The following is an 18,148-nucleotide window of genomic DNA, read 5'->3' on the forward strand; positions in this document are numbered from 1 at the left end:
CTGCTGGCACGGGTCACCTGCCTCGGTGGAAGATGAAGGGAGGATGAGAGAGGCAGAGGCAGCTCTTATACACAGTACTACTTGGGAGATTTGGAGAGCTGCCTCATTGCACCATCTGCCGCCTTGTTTCTCCGAGTATGTACGGTCTGGGGTCCAGCCCGGTCCACATCACCCAGGAGCTTGCTAGAAAAATGCAGAGCCTCAGGCCCCACCCTTGGTTACTGAGTCAGAATCTGCAAGAAACCAGATCCCCAGGGGACCGAGGTGCACATTCACCCATGAGAATCCCTGGAGGAGTTTTTCTGCTAAACAGGGTCCACTCTGCCCCTACGCTTTGGATCAAGTCGAATTCAGTTTGAACAGTGAAGAAACACCACTCCCCGGGAGAATGGCATCCTTTAGTAAGATCGTGATCTCTTACACCCTTACTTTCTTCCTGCTCCTCTTTTCTGCGTCCCCACGGATCACCGGCGCTCTCCCTGGGCCGTCCGTCCCCGCTACTCGCTACATTTCAGCAGCATTTGCCAAACTGGTTTCTTTCAAAATCACTCCACGTCTGGCAGCCCCCCGTCGGCTCGGGTCTCCCCTCCCCTCGGTCCATCGCAGCTGGTGTCGCGTCAGAGCAGCCTCGGGCCCCTCCGGGTCGCGTGTCGCTAACCCCGCGTGTTCTCTTCTGCGCCAGGTCCGGGAAGAGTGCCGGCTCCTGAACGCGCCGCCAGTCCCGCCCCGCAGCGCAAAGCCTCAGTCCACCAGCCCCTCGGTCCCTCCTCGCACAGCCAAGCCGGCGCGGCCGCAGACTCGCTCGCCCAGCCCCACCTTGTCCTACTATTCTTCAGGGCTGCACGACATGTAAGTCCTATGCCAGCGCCCGCTTCCCCCACGGTCCTTGCAGATAGTGTCAGAGAGCCGGCCCCTCTCCGCAGTGATAGGAAAGGCAGTTTTTCTCCTTTTATTTTTACTGGACGAGCATAGACCCTGTTGATTCTGAGCTAGGATGCCAGAGGCATAAGCAGACTGCAGAGTCTGTGCAGGTTCAGGGATAAAGCCCAGCCAGTGATGCTCTCCACTCTGACTTCAGCCCAGCAGACAGCAACTGCCAGGAGACGCGGAGTCACAGGGGTGCTGCCTCCACTCTGCATTTCCACCCAGAGCCGGGGTCCCTTCCTGACCATCACTGTCAGACCGTCTTCCATTTCCATCCTCCCGGTGCCCTGAGCGAATGCTTCTGCAGTGTGGCTCCTTCCATGGTTGGCACAGGCTGATAACTTTTTTTTTTAGAAATCTTTCATTATATTACGTTATATCTATCTCTATGTAACTTTCAACTGTTTGTGTCTAGAGAAACAAATTTAGGTCTACCCGCTTCTCTTGGTCAGGCTGTGAAACCGTGAGGTCAGCCATGAATGTACCGCTTCTCTTCTCCCAAAGAGGTGGACTCAGTTCCACCCACTGTCCAGCCCACCCCACCTCGGTCTCCCACCTCTGAGCACACTCGGGTTTCATGGTTGTTCTGAAGATAGGGCCCCAGAGCTGCAGGGGATCCCATGTGCTCCTGACAGGTTATAGTAGCTCTCCTTGGCAAGCGGTTTTTGTTCTCTGGACATTTAAATCTTTATGCTGGTGTTAACTGTGCAGAAACCAAGGCAAGCATAAGTTTTGTATTTGAAACGTTTCTTCCAGCCTCACACCCTTGGATGGATAGGTCATCGGTGGCGCTGATGTAGTTCTGTCACTGTAGTATGAGACACCCACTAACTGTTCCCTCACACCCCCCTTGCCCACTGCAGACGTCACTAATCAATCAGACTCTATTGGTGATAAGCCCGAACAGGGATAAAGGTTTTTCTCATCAGAAAGATCCAGGCACTCACTAACAAATGATTTTCTTGTAATTAAAAATCTATTTGCCATCTCTGCTGTAGTTTATTAAATCAGTATCTTCATATCCATAGTTACTGATGTATTTTAGAAATTTAAAGATTCTTTAAATTAAAAAAAAAAGTGATGTTAAGTAGATACTTTATTGAATTCATGATAAGAAATGTTTGCTTCCTAACAACATTTTTCTACTCAGCAGTAACATCGATGGGCTAAGTCTAGGCTGGATGTTTCACTGTCACTTTCTCACTCACCCCTCTCTCTGTGTTTGGCTTTTAAGCAGCGTCACTAAAAGTGAGACGAGTCCCCCCGAGAGCGCTCCCGTGTCCTGCTACCCGTGTAACCGAGTGAAGGCGGATTCCGCGGACCCCACGTCCCCGTGTGGCAGCCCCACTTCTGAAGCTCTGTCCTCCAGGCTCTCGTGGCCAAACCATTACTCGGGAGCGTCAGAGACTCACACCAGGAGCGACTTCCTGCTGGATCCGAGCCGCAGCTACAGTTACCCCCGACAGAAGACGCCGGGCACGCCCAAGAGAAACTGCCCGGCCGCCTTCGAGCTGGACGGCCGCGAGCTGGCCGCCAGCCCGCCCGGGCCGGGCCCTGCGGGGCCCGCGGGCTGCCCCAAGTCGGCCAGCTACTGCCTGGAGCGCTCGGGTGACAGGAGCCTGGCGGGCGGGCCGGCCAAGCAGAGCAGCTCCTGCCCCGCCTTGCCCCCCAGGGCCCCGAGGCCGCTGGAAGAGAAAGCGGCCCCCGACACCCCGCCTCTGCCCCTGCAAATCGACGGTGCTGAGGAAGCCCCCAAGTCCGGGTCGCCAGACCTGTCCGAGGACGCGTACTTCGTCCAGAAGGGCGCGCAGGACCTCCTCTCCGCGCCCTACCCCTTCTCGTCGCCAATCCACCTGCAGCTGGCCCCCCGCTCCTGCGGCGACGGGTCCCCGTGGCAGCCGCCCGCCGACCTGTCCGGACTCTCGGTCGAAGAGGTGTCCAAGTCCCTGCGGTTCATCGGGCTGTCGGAGGACGTCATCGTGTTCTTCGTGACCGAGAAGATCGACGGCAATCTTCTCGTTCAGCTCACGGAAGAAATCCTCTCGGAGGATTTCAAACTGAGCAAACTGCAGGTGAAGAAAATCCTGCAATTCATTAACGGCTGGAGACCCAAAATATAGCCAAATAAGCCTAGCTGGCATGGAGCAAAACTGATAACCGTGTTGTGCTAGATGGGACTGGCTGGGACACGGTTTCATGGATTTCTTTCTTTTTTTTTTTTTTTTTGCACTAAAAAACCTTCGCTGTAAATAGGGATAAGAGAAAACTCTTACTATGCAGATTACGATTTTTGAATGGTGAACAGGCTATTTTGTACATCAATAAAAATGCTGTACAGAACACTTAGAGGTGTGCCTTGTACCGTCACTCAATACTCAACAGCTGCTAAAAGACAAAAGGCATGTTCAGAGAAATACTTCTTACCCAAGTAGGTTTATGCAAGAAGGTCTGATATTTATTTACAAAATAGCCAAAGCTGAGAAACATAAGAAATCTTTTAAAAAATACACACACACACAGTTTTGAACAATTCCCTCCTCTGGGAGGATCAACTTCAGACCATTAACTCCAGTCTGTGCTCCGTTGTGTGGACTGCTCCAGTGCTAGTTGTTTTCCTCTTGTGCCTGAAAATGTTAGTAATATGAAATGACACTGCGATGTTATGTGCTTGATGGGGATCTTTTTATCAAAAGGCTTTTTATCAAGTCTTGTCCTGGTAGAGGGTCTAAGACATCCTAGAAATAATAAATCATGACCACAACAATTTATCTGTAGCTGCTAGTTTTATTGAGCAGACAAAAAATACCCAGACTATATATGTGTGTATGTATATTTATCTAGACATGATACAAATGTATGTTTTCAACATCCATACGAGTCTGATCTTTTAGGTAACATCTGTTCACTTTCAAATATCCGTTGAAAGTTTGGGGCCATTAATTAAATCGACTCTTAGGAAGAGTGGACAGAATGATGTCAAAGATTCTCAGAACCCTGTCCCTCGAAGCTCGGTCTTACCAGGCTCCAGCATGGAAAACTTGGAACAAACCAGGAGAGAGTCTGTCTTGAAGAATTAAGTTGAATTTTAAACCTGTTACAGGCTGGGTTTTGCATAGAATACTCCTGTGCCCATTCATGTCTGGGGAACTCATCATTTCTGTCGAGTGATAATTCTTGGGTTTGAGGGACTTCTTCTCCTGGTATCTGGTGATGAGGGGTCTGGAGAGCAGTTTTCAGAGCCATGTCTCATGTTCAACATGATTTGTGCTTTAGGAGAGCTCAGAAGTCAGACACACTGCCCTCTGCTTTGATCTGTGCTACATCTGTTGCATCATTGTTTAGAGCATCAATAAGTGTACTTGCCTAGTTTGGAAACCTCTGCTTTCCTCTCGTCCAAAGAAAATACATGATTTACCATGCTTTCATTCCAACAGTTCCAGAACCCAGTCTTGACAGTTTTTGCCAAACATGATTATTTCAAAATATGATGGCATCAATATCGTTCTTGACTCTTTGAAGGAATATAAATCTTAAAAACGTTTTCTTTCTCTGAACAGATTATCATCCTCAGCCCTGCCTCCCTGAAGTCTGTCCCTATATTCCAGATGGACAGCCAGCCACGCAGGTGTCAGCATGACAAGCAGAATTGGCTTGTATGTTATTATCCGCTCTTCCTGCTCATCAAAATGAGTCCACGAGTGGAAAGACAAAAACCCACCAGTTCTAGTTTTGCAGTTCAAAATGTTCATAGTTCATAGTTCAATATGGCTTCATTTCTTGACATGAAAGATACTTTTAATCCATCTCATTGTTTAGAATTGAGGTGAATTGATACACTGTCTCACTTTCTGTCTTAAATCTTTTTTTTTTTTAAATAAAGCCTTTTTCCCTTCACATGTCTTTCAAAATGCAAATACTCTAGGTTAAAAGTACCCCATAAAAAGAATAACCTGTAAAATTTGTCAGACTGGGTCACCTCTTCATAAGAAACTGACAGGTCTGTGTAGAAGCTTCCAGTACTGCACCTAGATGGCATACGGCCGCTCTGACTCTTCCTGTTGGGAAACCATCCTTCAGTGCCAGGGGCAACCCCTTAGGTAAAGTTAACCTCTCAGAACCTTTCTTTAAAATCAGGAGGCTGTTGAATAGTTGCAAGTTTTCTCTGACAAAGTCTTGCTGAATCCATTCATGAACCTTTACACCCAGACACCATTCTCAATTCAGGAGGGAGGAATTGGTGGGTTTGAGTTTAGTATGAAGGTTGCCCCACATGAACAACTGATTCTTGTTATCTTTTTTTTTTCCTTTGAAAAAAAAGTTCCTTCTGTTTTGTGGGGTTTTTTTGTTTTTTGTTTTTGTCTTGGCTTATGTACATTGAGTTTATATTGATGGCAACATAGAGACTCTTTGAGGGCAGGGACATATGGCCTTTTAGTCACACACTCAGAATTCACTGAGCATCATTTGTGTGCTGGGCACCATGCTAGGATGACTTGACAGGTTGATATCAAGGACAGTTTCTGCCCTCTTGGAACTCATAATGTTTATATTTAAAACCACAGTTGTTGAGACTGAGTCTGTGTAAGAGAAACATGAAATCTTCTGAGCAGTTGGATGTAGGGACATTTAAGTGTGCTCTGTCTTTCAAAAAGCCACAGATGGAAAAAATGGCAGCTTCTATGAAAGGAGTATCAAAGAAACACCAAAAGGCCATCAAAACTTGGAAAGCATTGGAGACACAAAACATCTGAGTCCCACTGGCTAGTATTCTTTTTTACTGACTGGAACTTTGTTTTAATTGGTAATAAGTATCTTCTGGTGTGTCTGAAGCCACATGGCACCCTGAGTAGACAAGGCTTGCATAGCCACAGAGAATCATGACAAGAAATGCAGAACAGGGGTAGGAAGGAGACAGCCCTTCCCTTCTTGAGCTGCGATTTTGCATTGAAAAGCGGTGTAGAGAGACCCCCACACCCAGAATCGTTTCTAACCAACCAAGTCAGGACAGGCTCTGGCAGGTGCCTCATAGTCTGTGCACTGACCCCAAGGCCTGGGATCAAGTGTCCAAACAGGACTCTTATTTGGGGTCCTTAAATTCATGACCAAAATCATCATGACCCCCATCAGAAAGGAAACTCAGCAATAAACCAAACCAAGCAGTGAAAATGTAAAATGTGGGCCTAACTCAAGTTGGGAGGGCGAACTCAAGCACTCATAGATCGGTTCCCTCTCAGCATCTCGTAAACGCCTGCATGTTCTCTCTCTTTTAAGTTGAGCCGCTCAACTTTATGAACTGTGAAATTTACATTGAGACTCTTTCAACCCACATATGCCGTTCAAGTTTATGAAGTTGCAGCGAGCTGCCCATTCGACTAAATTACAATGTTTATTCTTGTCTCATGTAGAAATAAAACAATCTTATGGGGAAATGTTATGACTGTCCATTCCAACTGTTTTCAGACACATGGGTAAACACCCTCTGGTGAGATTCCAGAACCAACTGCACGTTGTCCACATGACTCCTCGGGCAGTTCAGGGAGCGGGTGTGGATGAATGGAGGGTCCATCATTTAACCAACACTCTGTGTCACACACAAGTCACTACTCATCATGCCTAAAGAGTGTGAGGTTGACGTTTTGAATAACAAACTGGAAATCCAGACAGTTCTCCAAAGACCCTAGTGAACTGTTCAAAGAAATTTCAACTTCAGTCCACCACAAAAGTGAAATCTGTTGTTGGACACACAAGACTTTCAGGAACTTCCCACCATTATACCGATTCCCACTATTTTTCTCGTATTGGCACCAGACTGCTGGGGCAACAAAAATAAAATAGCCAGAGGGCAAATAATGGAAAGTAGGACTTCTACGTGGTGGGGCTGTGATAGTGTGGAATTCTGATGGCTACTTCTTAGCCAGTCACGTCGTTTAGTCTTCAGAACTTGGTGTTTGAAAATTTGTCTCCTTGTGAAAGCCAGACACAAAGGGTAAATGTGATTTGTGTTAAAACTGTGTACAAATATCTTCTGTAATTTTGCTGCTCTTAATTTTTAGGCTACGAGTTTTGCAATGAGCTTATTGGATTATGAATTTCTTCTGTTTCCAACCTCTTGTTGTAAGGCTCAGATCATTTCTTAACTATAAACATCTTCTCCCATTCTCATATGAAGTTCCCTTTAAAATATTGTTTAAGCCTAAAAATTGAACTCCATCAAAAATGTGGGCGTTTTCCTTGACTTAAATGGAAATGGTTTATTCTTTTCAAAGTATTTTGTAACCATCTTTACAGTTTCTTGGCTTGGAACCTGGGGTTAACTACCAGTTAACAGTTGCACTGTTTCCAGAGCATTATCTGTGGGCCCAATGTGTACCTCAAGATAAACATGGTTATGTTGTGTCTAAAAAAAATTCGTCGTTGACTTCAGTGGTTCTGAAATGTCTATAAATAAAGAAATGTTAAAAGCTGCTCTTCTGGCGTCGGCTCCTCAGTGAGTTGGACCTTGTGCATGGTTTTCCAGACACTCCCTTCCCCATCCTCTTGAAGCAAGAGGGAACTTGTCTGAAGAGATTCTGAAGATTGCAAATCCACTCCATAATGACAAGAGATTGAAGGCTGTGGCTATCATATCATAAGTGGAAGAAGCTGGGAACTAGGTAACCCAATGGCGGGCAAAGAGAATCTAGTACCTGTGCGATCAGGAGATATGAGAAAAGACAAATACAGATGAACTGGTGAGCCTTAAAAGATAGTAGGGAACTTCCCTGGCAGTCCAGTGGTTAAGACACTGCTTCTACTGCAAGGGGAATGGCTTCAATCCCTAGGTCAGGGAACTAAGCAATCTCGCATGCCACATAGCAGCAGCCAAAAAAATAAAAATAAAATTTGAAAATAATAGTGGGGGAGAGATAAATTAGGAATTTGAGATTAACAGATACACACTACTACATATAATATAGATAAGCAACAAGGACCGACTATATAGTGCAGGGAACTATATTCAATATCTTACAATAACAGAATCTGAAAAAATATAGATTGGGAGATAGATAACTAAATCACTTTGCTGTACACCTGAAACTAATGCAACATTGTAAGTCAACTATACTTCAGCTAAACAACTAAAATTGGGACTTCCCTGGTGGTCCAGTGGTTAAGATTCCATGGTCCCCATGCAGGGGGGACATGGGTTCAATCCCTGGTCAGGGAACAGATCCCACATGCCACGTGGTACAGCCAAAAAGAGGCAAAAATAAATTATAATTTTTAATAAAAGTAATAATGCATGTTCATATAGAGAAAAGAAAAGCAATAGAAATGTGTGTCTCTTTGGCTTATGTATAACTTCTATAATTACAATTAACAAGGAGCAGAAGTGATTGCAGTATCCAGAGAAAGACATGAGCATTCAGCACCCTGCAGCATTCACCAGTCAGTTTTACAGAGAAGTGGGCGAGTGAAAGCAGGTTAAGAAAGCTTTTATTGTACTTGAAATAGCATGAAATAGCTCAAGACCATCTTACTGAGCAGTTCAGAGGAAGGTTGAAGGACTGGAAGGAGAATGATCTGAAGTCCTCGTCTGGATAGGATCTCCCCAGCTTCACAGTCACCAGAGAATCTGCCTGTCTTCTTTTGCTAAACAAAGCATCCCCAAATCATTGCACCTTATACTTAAACCTTCAACCCTTCTGCCCTATTTCACAGTGATTAAAACCTGCGACTAAACCCTCCAGGGGGCCCCTTTCCTGATTTCAGGGATGTGTGTTGGGTGAACCTACAGGATTGACATCACTGGGCTAAAATGTCCAAGGATCTACCCCGAGTTTCTAGAAGCACTCACATCAGCTGTACACAAGGACATGTGACTCCCCCAAATTGAATACTGCTGAGTAAATCTGAGTTTAGAAATATATTTGGTTAGAAGACTCAGACATAGAGAACAAACCAGTGATTGCCAAGGGGGAGGCAAGCAGAAAAGGGAAGGATCGGGAGTTTGGAATTAATATGCAAACTAGTATATCTAGAATGGATAAACAACAAGTTCCTGCTGGATAGCACAGGGAACTGTATTCAATATCCTGTGATAAACCATACGGAAAAGAATATGAAAAAGAATATACATGTATAACTGAATCATTTTGCTGTACAGCAGAAATTAACACAACATTGTAAATCAACTTGAATAAAATTAAAATTTTTTTAAAAAGAAATATATTGGGTTAGAATCAGATATCCTCCAAATCCTACCTATCTGAGGTTAGAAGAAGCCAAATCATTGAAAACAGTGAGTAGGTGCTGAGAAATTCTAATTTCACCGAAACGAGTTTTCCCGGAAGCAATCCCCTCCCCAACCTCAGCCCTTCCATGCTTAGCTACTCACACGCGTCCTTCAGGATTTACCAAGTAACATCCCCCAAAATGATTTGGTCTCAGGTCTCTGTGCTGACATAGCCTTCTGCCTACCCTTATGAGCTGTAAGTCTTTGGTATGAAGGCTTATGTCTTCATTGTCATATCTTCAAAAGTAATGCTACTTGAGGTTCTACCGAATGATGACATGATGCCATCACGTTCCTGATGGCGGCCAGTCTTCATACCATCAAGATCAAGATCCTGGAGCTGAATAATAGCAATGAAGTAAAGTCAAAAGGATGACAAATGAAATCTGTGGTCATCATGAAACCTCTAAGACTAAAAGAGAGTGAGATAAGGACCTATTTAGAGACTCCAGATTGAGTTTGTATCACTTGCCAAAGAAAAACCTTTTCTTCTAACAGTTGGATGAAGGCAATGCATTCAGTTCTTTAGTGGATGTCAAGTGAACTAGGAAAGATCAGTGTGTTTCCGTGGGTTGATTTGAATGTTGGCTCTGAAAGACACAGGCCATTGAAGACTTGGATGAATGACCTAAGCTCAGTGATCTCAGGACCAGAAGCATGGTGGGTGAGGAGCAGCCACGGACAGACCACGGAGGTTTAGAGCCAGAGACAACCTTGGAAATGAGCTGGTCCAACCTCCTAACTTTATTGGAATGAAAACCATGACCTCCCTGAGATCGCATATGGTTTGTGACAGAACCAGAGCTGGAAATAACACCCATTTGTACTCATGCCCGGGACTTCCCAGGTGGCGCTAGTGGTTAAAAAAAAAAAAAAAGCACCTACCAATGCAGAGACTTAAGAGACGTGGGTTCAATGCCTAGGTCAGGAAGATCCCTTGGAGGAAGACATGGCAACCCACTCTATTATTCTTGCCTGGAAAATTTCATGAACAGAGGAGCCCGGTGGGCTACCGTCGCAAAGAGTCGGACAAGACTGAGCAACTTAGCACATATGCTCTCATTCCATCACAACCTTGTCTCTCAATTTCCTTCACTTTTAACTTATAAAAATAACATTTCATGGGTTTTTTTAAAGCACATGGAGTGCCCTACCCTGGTCCTCCAACTTCTCTTTCTTCTAAGGCTAAAAATAGGAAACGATATTGAGTTGATGTTCCCTCCAGTTTTGCTAACAAAAGAAACCTCTCCTGCTTGTAAACTGGAGGCTCTGAGCATGTCTCCTGCTTTCTGATCAAAACCTGTGACTCAGTGGAGATACCGAGACAGGTATAAGATGAAAAAATGTTTGAAAAATCCAAACTTAAATGTCCACCAACAGGTGAATGGAGAAAGAAGATGTGGAATATATGTACAATAGAATATCACTCAGCCTTAATGAAGAATGAAATAATGCCATTGGCAGCCACCTGGATGGACCTAGATCATCATACTAAGTGAAGTCAGTCAGACAGAGGAAGACAATTATCATATATATCATATATCATATCACTTATACGTGGAATCTAACACAGACTCACAGACATAGAAAAGAAATTCAATGGTTACCAAAGGAGAAAGGGGGTGGGGGAATAAATGAGGCATTTGGGATTAACAGATACACACTACTCTATATAAAATAAATAACAAAGATCTACTGTGTAGCACAGAGAATTATATTCAATATCTTGTATAATATCTTGTAATAATATTTAATGGAAAAGAATCTGAGAAAGTACATATATATAACATATATACATAACACTGAATCACTTTGCTGTACACCCAAAACATTCAAATGCCACTATACTTCAATTCTAAAAAGTCCTTCCCCCAAAAATCTACACATACACATACCTTTTACGCCACTGTAACCAAGGAAGCCCCTAGGAAGAGTACAAACTGGGGCACCTTGGGAAAGAGGCAGCTGTAGTACTAATCATGGCCACAAGGTGTCAGGCTTTTCCAACCAGCCAATAACTACCCAAGGATAACTCCAGTCGAGCCTTAGTACAGAGTAAAATTTTAAATCTCGCTTCACTGGTGGTGGTCTCTATATTCCCATCACTTTTCCACTTTCCTTAGTTAGCCAAAGGCATTCGAAACCTAAAGTTATATAAATAGAAAGAAGTGGCTCAAAAAAGATGAGATTTGAAAATGGGGGCGCTGTGCAGTTTCAAATTTAAGTCACATTTCCACAGAGGAATTTTCAAAGTGCAAAACTGACCTGTCAGCTTTTTTTTTTTTTCCAGCTCCTTCTTGCAGTCTTTTTAATTTTGAAAGTGAATGGGGCAAATCAGAAGCTCTTGAATAAAGGAAATTGTAGTTCTTTTTTTCCCCCGTTGATTGGTTTTGAGCAACAAAGAAGCCTCAACCAAAAACAAAAGCTATCAAGTTGATTTTCAAGTGACGACTGAGAAAGTACATCTCCTTCAGTCCTCTTTCACCTTAACAACCAAACCACAAACCAACCTAACTGATCCTGAAGAACAAAGGAAAGATGAATTCTAACAAAGAGAACATCAGACCTCAGTTTAGGCATAAACATATTTATGCCTCATTCTTGGCTTTTTACTACTCTCAGTTTAGCACAGTTATTAATAAAGTCAAGGAAGTCTCTTTTTCAACTTTTAAGGAGATGACTGATTTTACAAATTCAGTAAGCTACCAATAATTTCAGATGTAATTTAAGTTGCCATCTTGAAAAAAGTATAAATGCCAATTAAGGTTTTCCTATAATCAGGCTTACCTGTTTCTATCATGCTTCAATGGTTTTTGAATCCCATGGGAAAATGGGACTTTCCTTCACTTTGTAAAATGATTGGCTATCCTGGTTCCATGTTTCTGTTCTGGTTACCCTGTTCTACACACAGACCCTTACTTTCGGTTCCTGGTCTGTGTAAAAGCTGTAGATATGCTGGTTCTGCATTTGTATCCTATTCCCCTCCCCCACCCCATAGTTTGAAAAGTCAGCAATAAAAATTATCACTGAAGCAAAACCTGAAACCAGGATAGCCAGCCATCTCACAAGGTGAGGAGCAATGTTTGTGTGACCTAGTTTCCACTCTTGGTACAATCCCATTTTTCCACGAAACTCACTAATCACTGAAATCTGATTAAAGACACACCTAAGCATGGTACACGTTGTGTACGCCAGTTATCTGGGGTACATTTTGAAGAAGTCAGATTTCCCTTTATTAATCAGCCTGGATAATAGAAAGATATGGGAGTTATTTGTGTCAGCAGAAGCAAGAGGTAGCCAACACAGACACCACTACTACAGTAACTCAAAGTACTGGGATCCATGGATCAGTTAATAATTGATAGTTTATTTGGAAGGTTGAGATAGCTTATCTTTCACAGATACTAATTGCAAAAGAACATTTTGAAATATGGGCTGAGAAAATGAAGCACACATTTCCTTATTCAGTTAGCTGTTAGGTATGCTATTAGTTAACCCTTTGAGAGAGGTCTTGTTTATTTATTTATTTATCTTACCGTGTTGCCAATGTTGGCCGTATTTAGAGCATCCATCTTCCATTCATAGGCTTTGTCCCCTGCTGTCATCCAGAGTCAGGGTGTCATTTGGGAGCAGGAAGTTTCATAGAGAAATCAGTAGTTGTTGCTAGAATTGAGGATTTTATACCCGTGTGCTTTCAGCCATCCCAACACGCAAGTTCCAGGTTGTGGATTATCCCACTTCAAGACTCATTTATCCCCTGACCTAAATTAGCTCCTCTCCTCACCAACCACTTAGTGACCCTGCCTCCTGCCTCTCCACCCCTGCAATCTGGGTTCCTTCTTGCATCTCTTTCCCTGAGACTTCTTAGATCTTAACTCAGACTTAGTCTGATTTTCACATATTTCCGAACCTCCTTTTTGGTCTATCGCCAGTTAGTTCACTACAGTGCCCTTCTCTAACCTGGTTTTCACAAGCGTGTCCTTCCTCACAGCCAAAGCGATCCACCAGACAAACAACACTGGAGAGACTGACTGAACTCAGACAGATGGAAGAAGGCAGGGCGGCTGGTGTGCGGTCGTCTAGGTTTATTAACTGAAGTAATTTGGGGGCCCGGCCTCCCATCGTTTCCAGACAGTAACAATTTGCTTTTTCAATCCTGGCTGTATGAATGCTAAAGACAGGTTTCAAATTACTTTCAGTATCAATAAAATATTTATCAGCCAGCCCCTCACCCTCTAGCACATCCCTAAGGTACATTCCCTTAGAGGAAAGTGCGTCTCATTTGCAGCTTGAGTGTTGGGATGGCTGAGGGCACAGAGGTACCAAATGCTCAATTCTAGCAACAACTACTGATTTCTTCTAAACTTCCTCCTTCCAAATCACACCCTGAGCCTGGGCGACAGTCAGTAGGGGACAAAGCCTATGAGTGGAAGATGGAGGCTGACCAACACCCAGTTTTCCTGATTCTCAACCCTGGCACCAAACCCAGCTGGTCAAGGTCATGGAGTCACTTCCTGCTTCTCATCCTGACGTGGAGCTCCCTGGCTCTCTGATTAGACAGCCGGTCCTGCAAACAGGCTCCTCTTGAGCTGTGCATTTAGGCCTTCCCAGTCCTTCTGTAAAGTTTCTCTGTGCAGCTGCTCCCTCAACGTGAGCTACACGTGTGCTTGCTTACAGCCCAGGTATCCAGCAAGTGTATACACAGACAGCCACACCCATGCCATGAACAAACATCCTCTCAAAGACTGTCTAAACCCCTGCGGAAGTGGGCCCAATAATGTACCAGAGACCTCTTCACAGCTGCGCCCTTGGCTGCACAGCCAGCCAGCAGGGAAGCTTTGAAATGCCACCCACACAGGCTTGATGGGTCTCCCACACGTGCATCCATCCTTTTCTCCAGGATGGAACCCTTTCTAGTGACAAATATTTGACACCTTTGGAGTCACCCAGTCTGGAATTCGAGTCAGAGTTCCGCTTTTTATTATTGGTATGGCTATGACATCATTTTCTTACCTATAAAATAAGAATGACAGCTACCCCTTAGAGTGGTGATGAAAATTAAATGAGTTGATATATGTGAAGCTCCTGACAGGCCACTTAGTTCAAAGACAGACTCAATTCTGTTTTGAAATAGAATTAAACTTTTCCCTTTAAAATGAGGGAAAAGGTGGTGTGGGATATTCCTTCTGACCATCCATTCATTCAGCAAGTGCTTCTTAAGGATATATTATGTTTTCTGACAGACCAGGTACGAAAGCTATTCTGAGTGCGTAAGACACAAGCTAATGGTTTATAGACAGTTACATGATAGTAAAAAATCATTTATTGAGTAATTACTGTGTTCCATTCACTGAAACTTGGGAAATCACATACACTATCTCATTTAACTTATGTGGAAGCAGTAAGAGGTAATTCCCTGGTAGCTCAGCTGGTAAAGAATCCGCCTGCAATGCGGGAGACCTGGGTTCGATCCCTGGGTTGGGAAGATCCACTGGAGAAGGGATAGGTTACCCACTCCAGTATTCTGGCCTGGAGAATTCCATGGACTCTATAGTCCATGGGGGTGGCAAAGAGTCAGACACCACTGAGCGACTTTCACTTTCACTATTACTCCCAATTTTGGTTTTGTTTATTGATTGATTGAGCTTACTGCACAGCTTGTGGGATTTCAGTTCCCTGACCAGGGATCAAATTGGGCCCCTTGGCAGTGAAAGCACAGAGTCCAAACCACCGGACCAACAGGGAATTCCTTATTCCTGTTTTTATAGGTGAGGAAACTGTGCCTAAAAAGGGTAAGTCATCCAAGATCACACAGCAAGTAAGCAGTTAACCCTGGATTCAAACCCGGGGCTTTCTGACTCGAGTCCGGGCTCTGATGTGAGGACACATGCTCTTGGAGCTCATCGGACAGATGGTCACTGTGACTTGGAGATCAGAGATGACCTCCTGTAGAAGTGGCATCTTAATGGGAGTCTGGAGCATGGGTAGGAGTTATGAAATGAAGGGGAGCTGGGAGAAGGTGAAGGATATGAGAGGGGAGAGGGCGGTACTGGCAATCTCCTAGAGGTACAACAGAACACAGAGTCACTGACGTCAATTGTTCAGCGGGGCTGCAGTGTAGCAAATAGAGAGCATCAGTGAGAAACGAAGCAGCAGGGGGAGGTCTTTCCAGGAAGGCATGGCACTGCAGGTCAGGGAGGTTGGTCTTCATCCCAAAAACAGTCGAGAAACTGTCATTGGAAGCAAGGAGCCACAGGATCGCTGGGAACGTGGGTGGCAGGGGGTGTAGGTTGTAAGGAAGCAAACTTGATTGTGGGGAGAGCCATTAGAAGCAATTAGAGGAAGACCTAAATAGACATTTCTCCAAAAAAAAAGCATATAACTGGCAACAAATACATGAAAGGAGGCTCAAATCACTCGTTATTAGAGAAATGCAAATCGAAATTACACTGAGGTATCACCTCACACTGGCATCATCAAAAATCTACAAACAATAAATTCTGGAGGGGGTGTGAAGAAAAGGGAACATTCCTACACCGATGGTGGGACTGCAGATTGGTACAGCCACTATGGAGAATAGTATGGCGGTTCCTTAAAAAACTAAAAATAGAGTTACCATATGACCCAACAATCCCATTCTTAGGCATATATCCAGAGAAAACCATAGTTTGAAAGGATACATGCACCCCAGTGTTCACTGCAGCACTATTTACAAGAGCCAGGACATGGAAGCAACCTAAATGTCCATAGAGAGAGGAATGGATAAAGAAGACATGGTACATACATACACTGGAATATTACTCTGCCATAAAAAGGAGTGAATTAGTGCCATTTGCAGAGATATGGATGGACCTGGAGATTGTCATACAGAGTGAAGTAAGTCAGAAAGAGAAAAACAAATATATCACTTATATGTGGAATCCAGAAAAATGGTAGAGATTAACTTATTTGCAAGCAGAAATAGGATCACAGATGTAGAAGATCACAGATGCTGAAAACAAACTCATGGTTACCAAGGGGGGATTAATTGGGAGATTGGGACTGATCTACAAATATACTACTATGTATGAAAGAGACAACTAATGAGAACCTACTGTATAGCACAGGAAACTCTACTCAATACTCCGTGGTGACCTAAATGGGAAGGAAATCTAAAAAAGAGGGGATATGTGTTTTAAAAAAAAACAGGCAGCAATTAGGAAGCACATAGATAATTTATGCAAGGGGTGAGCTGTGCTTGGTGGGGTAGCACCAATGGGGACATAGATACATAGACTGACTAGAGCCAAGTTTAGGAGGTAAAACAAAACGACTTGGTAGTTGATCCAACACAGCAGGTACTATTTGAAAATTAAGCACCTACAGCCCCAGGTGCCTACGACTCTCAAACTTCCACCACTTGCCCTCCTAATACAACATGAGACTGGAAAATACAAGTGTGATACTATGATAGTGTTTCAGAGGCTCCTAGATATGAACAGAAACAACAGAATATGAATTTAATGATAAATGCTGGTGCCTAATCCAGAATCTCCACTGGACCTGTCCTGGTTGGACACATGCCATTGACTCGGTCCTTTAAGTCTCATCGATTTCCACTTGGTCCAAACTAGGTCACATGACCACCCCCCTGGTAAATGTCACATAGGTGAGTATTTTCAACCCTGAAGAAATCAGGACTTTAAGAGCAAAGAAGATGAGATCAGATACTGGATAAGCAACCAGCAGTGTCTGCATGGGCTCTTATGCAACAGAGTCATTGCCCTATTGTTGACCATTGGAATGCAGGCCTTCCTGCTGGAGAGACTTCTGATACGTGAGTCAGCAGTTGAGGACAGAATTGAGCTCTAGAACAAGTAAGGTCATTAACTCTCTGGGATCACATACTTATTCTTGCCTGTATTTTCAGTTGTCTCAAACCCACCAAAAATTTGAGACATGGTGTATATTATACCCACTAGAAATGCATAATGCATTTTAGTATATTAAAGGCTCTGAGAAATTCTCAATAAGAATCTACTGGCTATGCTGGCTGTTAGTCGCTCAGTCGTGTCCAACTCTTTGCAACACTGTGGACTGTAGCCACCTGGCTCCTCTGTCCGTGGGATCTCCCAGGCAAGAATACTGGAGTGGGTTGCCATTTCCTTCTTCAGGGGAACTTCCTGACCCAGGGATGGAACCCACGCCCCCTGCCTCGGCAGGCAGGTTCTTTACAGGGAGCCACCATTATTTCTCCAACGTTCCCCAGACCTTGCTTTGGAAAGCTGGTGGAGGCTAGTACCTAGAGATCATCTAGTTTAGTTCAAGGTGATGTGGCTCACTAAGAATTAAACTGTGGGCAGGATATAAGACATATGAGATCTCCACCCCATATAATAGTAAGTACAAAGCCAGTTTCCTGGACAGGCAACTTATGCAGTCATACAACCCTAAGCACTTAATCTCCTTCCACTTCCCAGGGGCTGCCAGGGCTCTATCTGCCCCTCAGGTCCTGACCATGGGTTCCTGTTGACCAATCAGAGATCTAGGTTGCCAGAACCATTACTGTCCTAAGTCCTGAATGGGCCAATCAGAAGGCTAAGTAATTGTGACTGATTGACATTGGGTCCTGAGTAGACCAATTGGGAGCCTAAGAAACAATGACTCTGATGTCCTGGAGTCTTGGTAAACCAATTAGAAAGCCAGGTAAGGATTACCCTTTCATGGACTCTGTCTTGAGTAGACCAATCATCAGGACACCAGGTAACAATGACCCATTGGTCTCTTAGATTATGAATAGAACAATCCAGAAGTCTGAGAGACAATAGCCTCTTGATAATCTGGGTCTGACTGAGCCAGCCAAGGGTTCGGATTTCTATCAAGAATAAAGGTCCAAACACCAAAGACACCCTTCCTCCACAGAGATTGCAATCCAATGGGCCACTCAGCGGCTGTGGGGTCTGCCATAGC

General features: G+C 44.1%; 1 protein-coding gene across 2 annotated transcripts in view; it reads left to right on the forward strand.

Moving 5' to 3' along the window:
• Positions 1 to 7,388, forward strand: part of GAREM1 (GRB2 associated regulator of MAPK1 subtype 1) — a 227,964-nt gene extending 220,576 nt beyond the window's left edge. Inside the window, exons 5-6 of one of the 2 annotated variants that reach the window (XM_081562585.1) lie at positions 683 to 849; positions 2,159 to 7,388. In XM_081562585.1, the coding sequence (XP_081418711.1) occupies positions 683 to 849; positions 2,159 to 3,044 (1,053 nt within the window). In that variant the 3' untranslated portion in view covers positions 3,045 to 7,388. The remainder of the gene's footprint in view (positions 1 to 682; positions 850 to 2,158) is intronic. The other variant, XM_081562586.1, reaches the window with a different exon arrangement.
• The last annotated feature ends 10,760 nt before the right edge of the window (positions 7,389 to 18,148 follow it).

The sequence above is a fragment of the Giraffa tippelskirchi genome, chromosome 14, assembly GCF_054371585.1.
Source record: "Giraffa tippelskirchi isolate mGirTip1 chromosome 14, T2T-mGirTip1v1.2.pri, whole genome shotgun sequence".
NCBI lineage: Eukaryota > Metazoa > Chordata > Mammalia > Artiodactyla > Giraffidae > Giraffa > Giraffa tippelskirchi.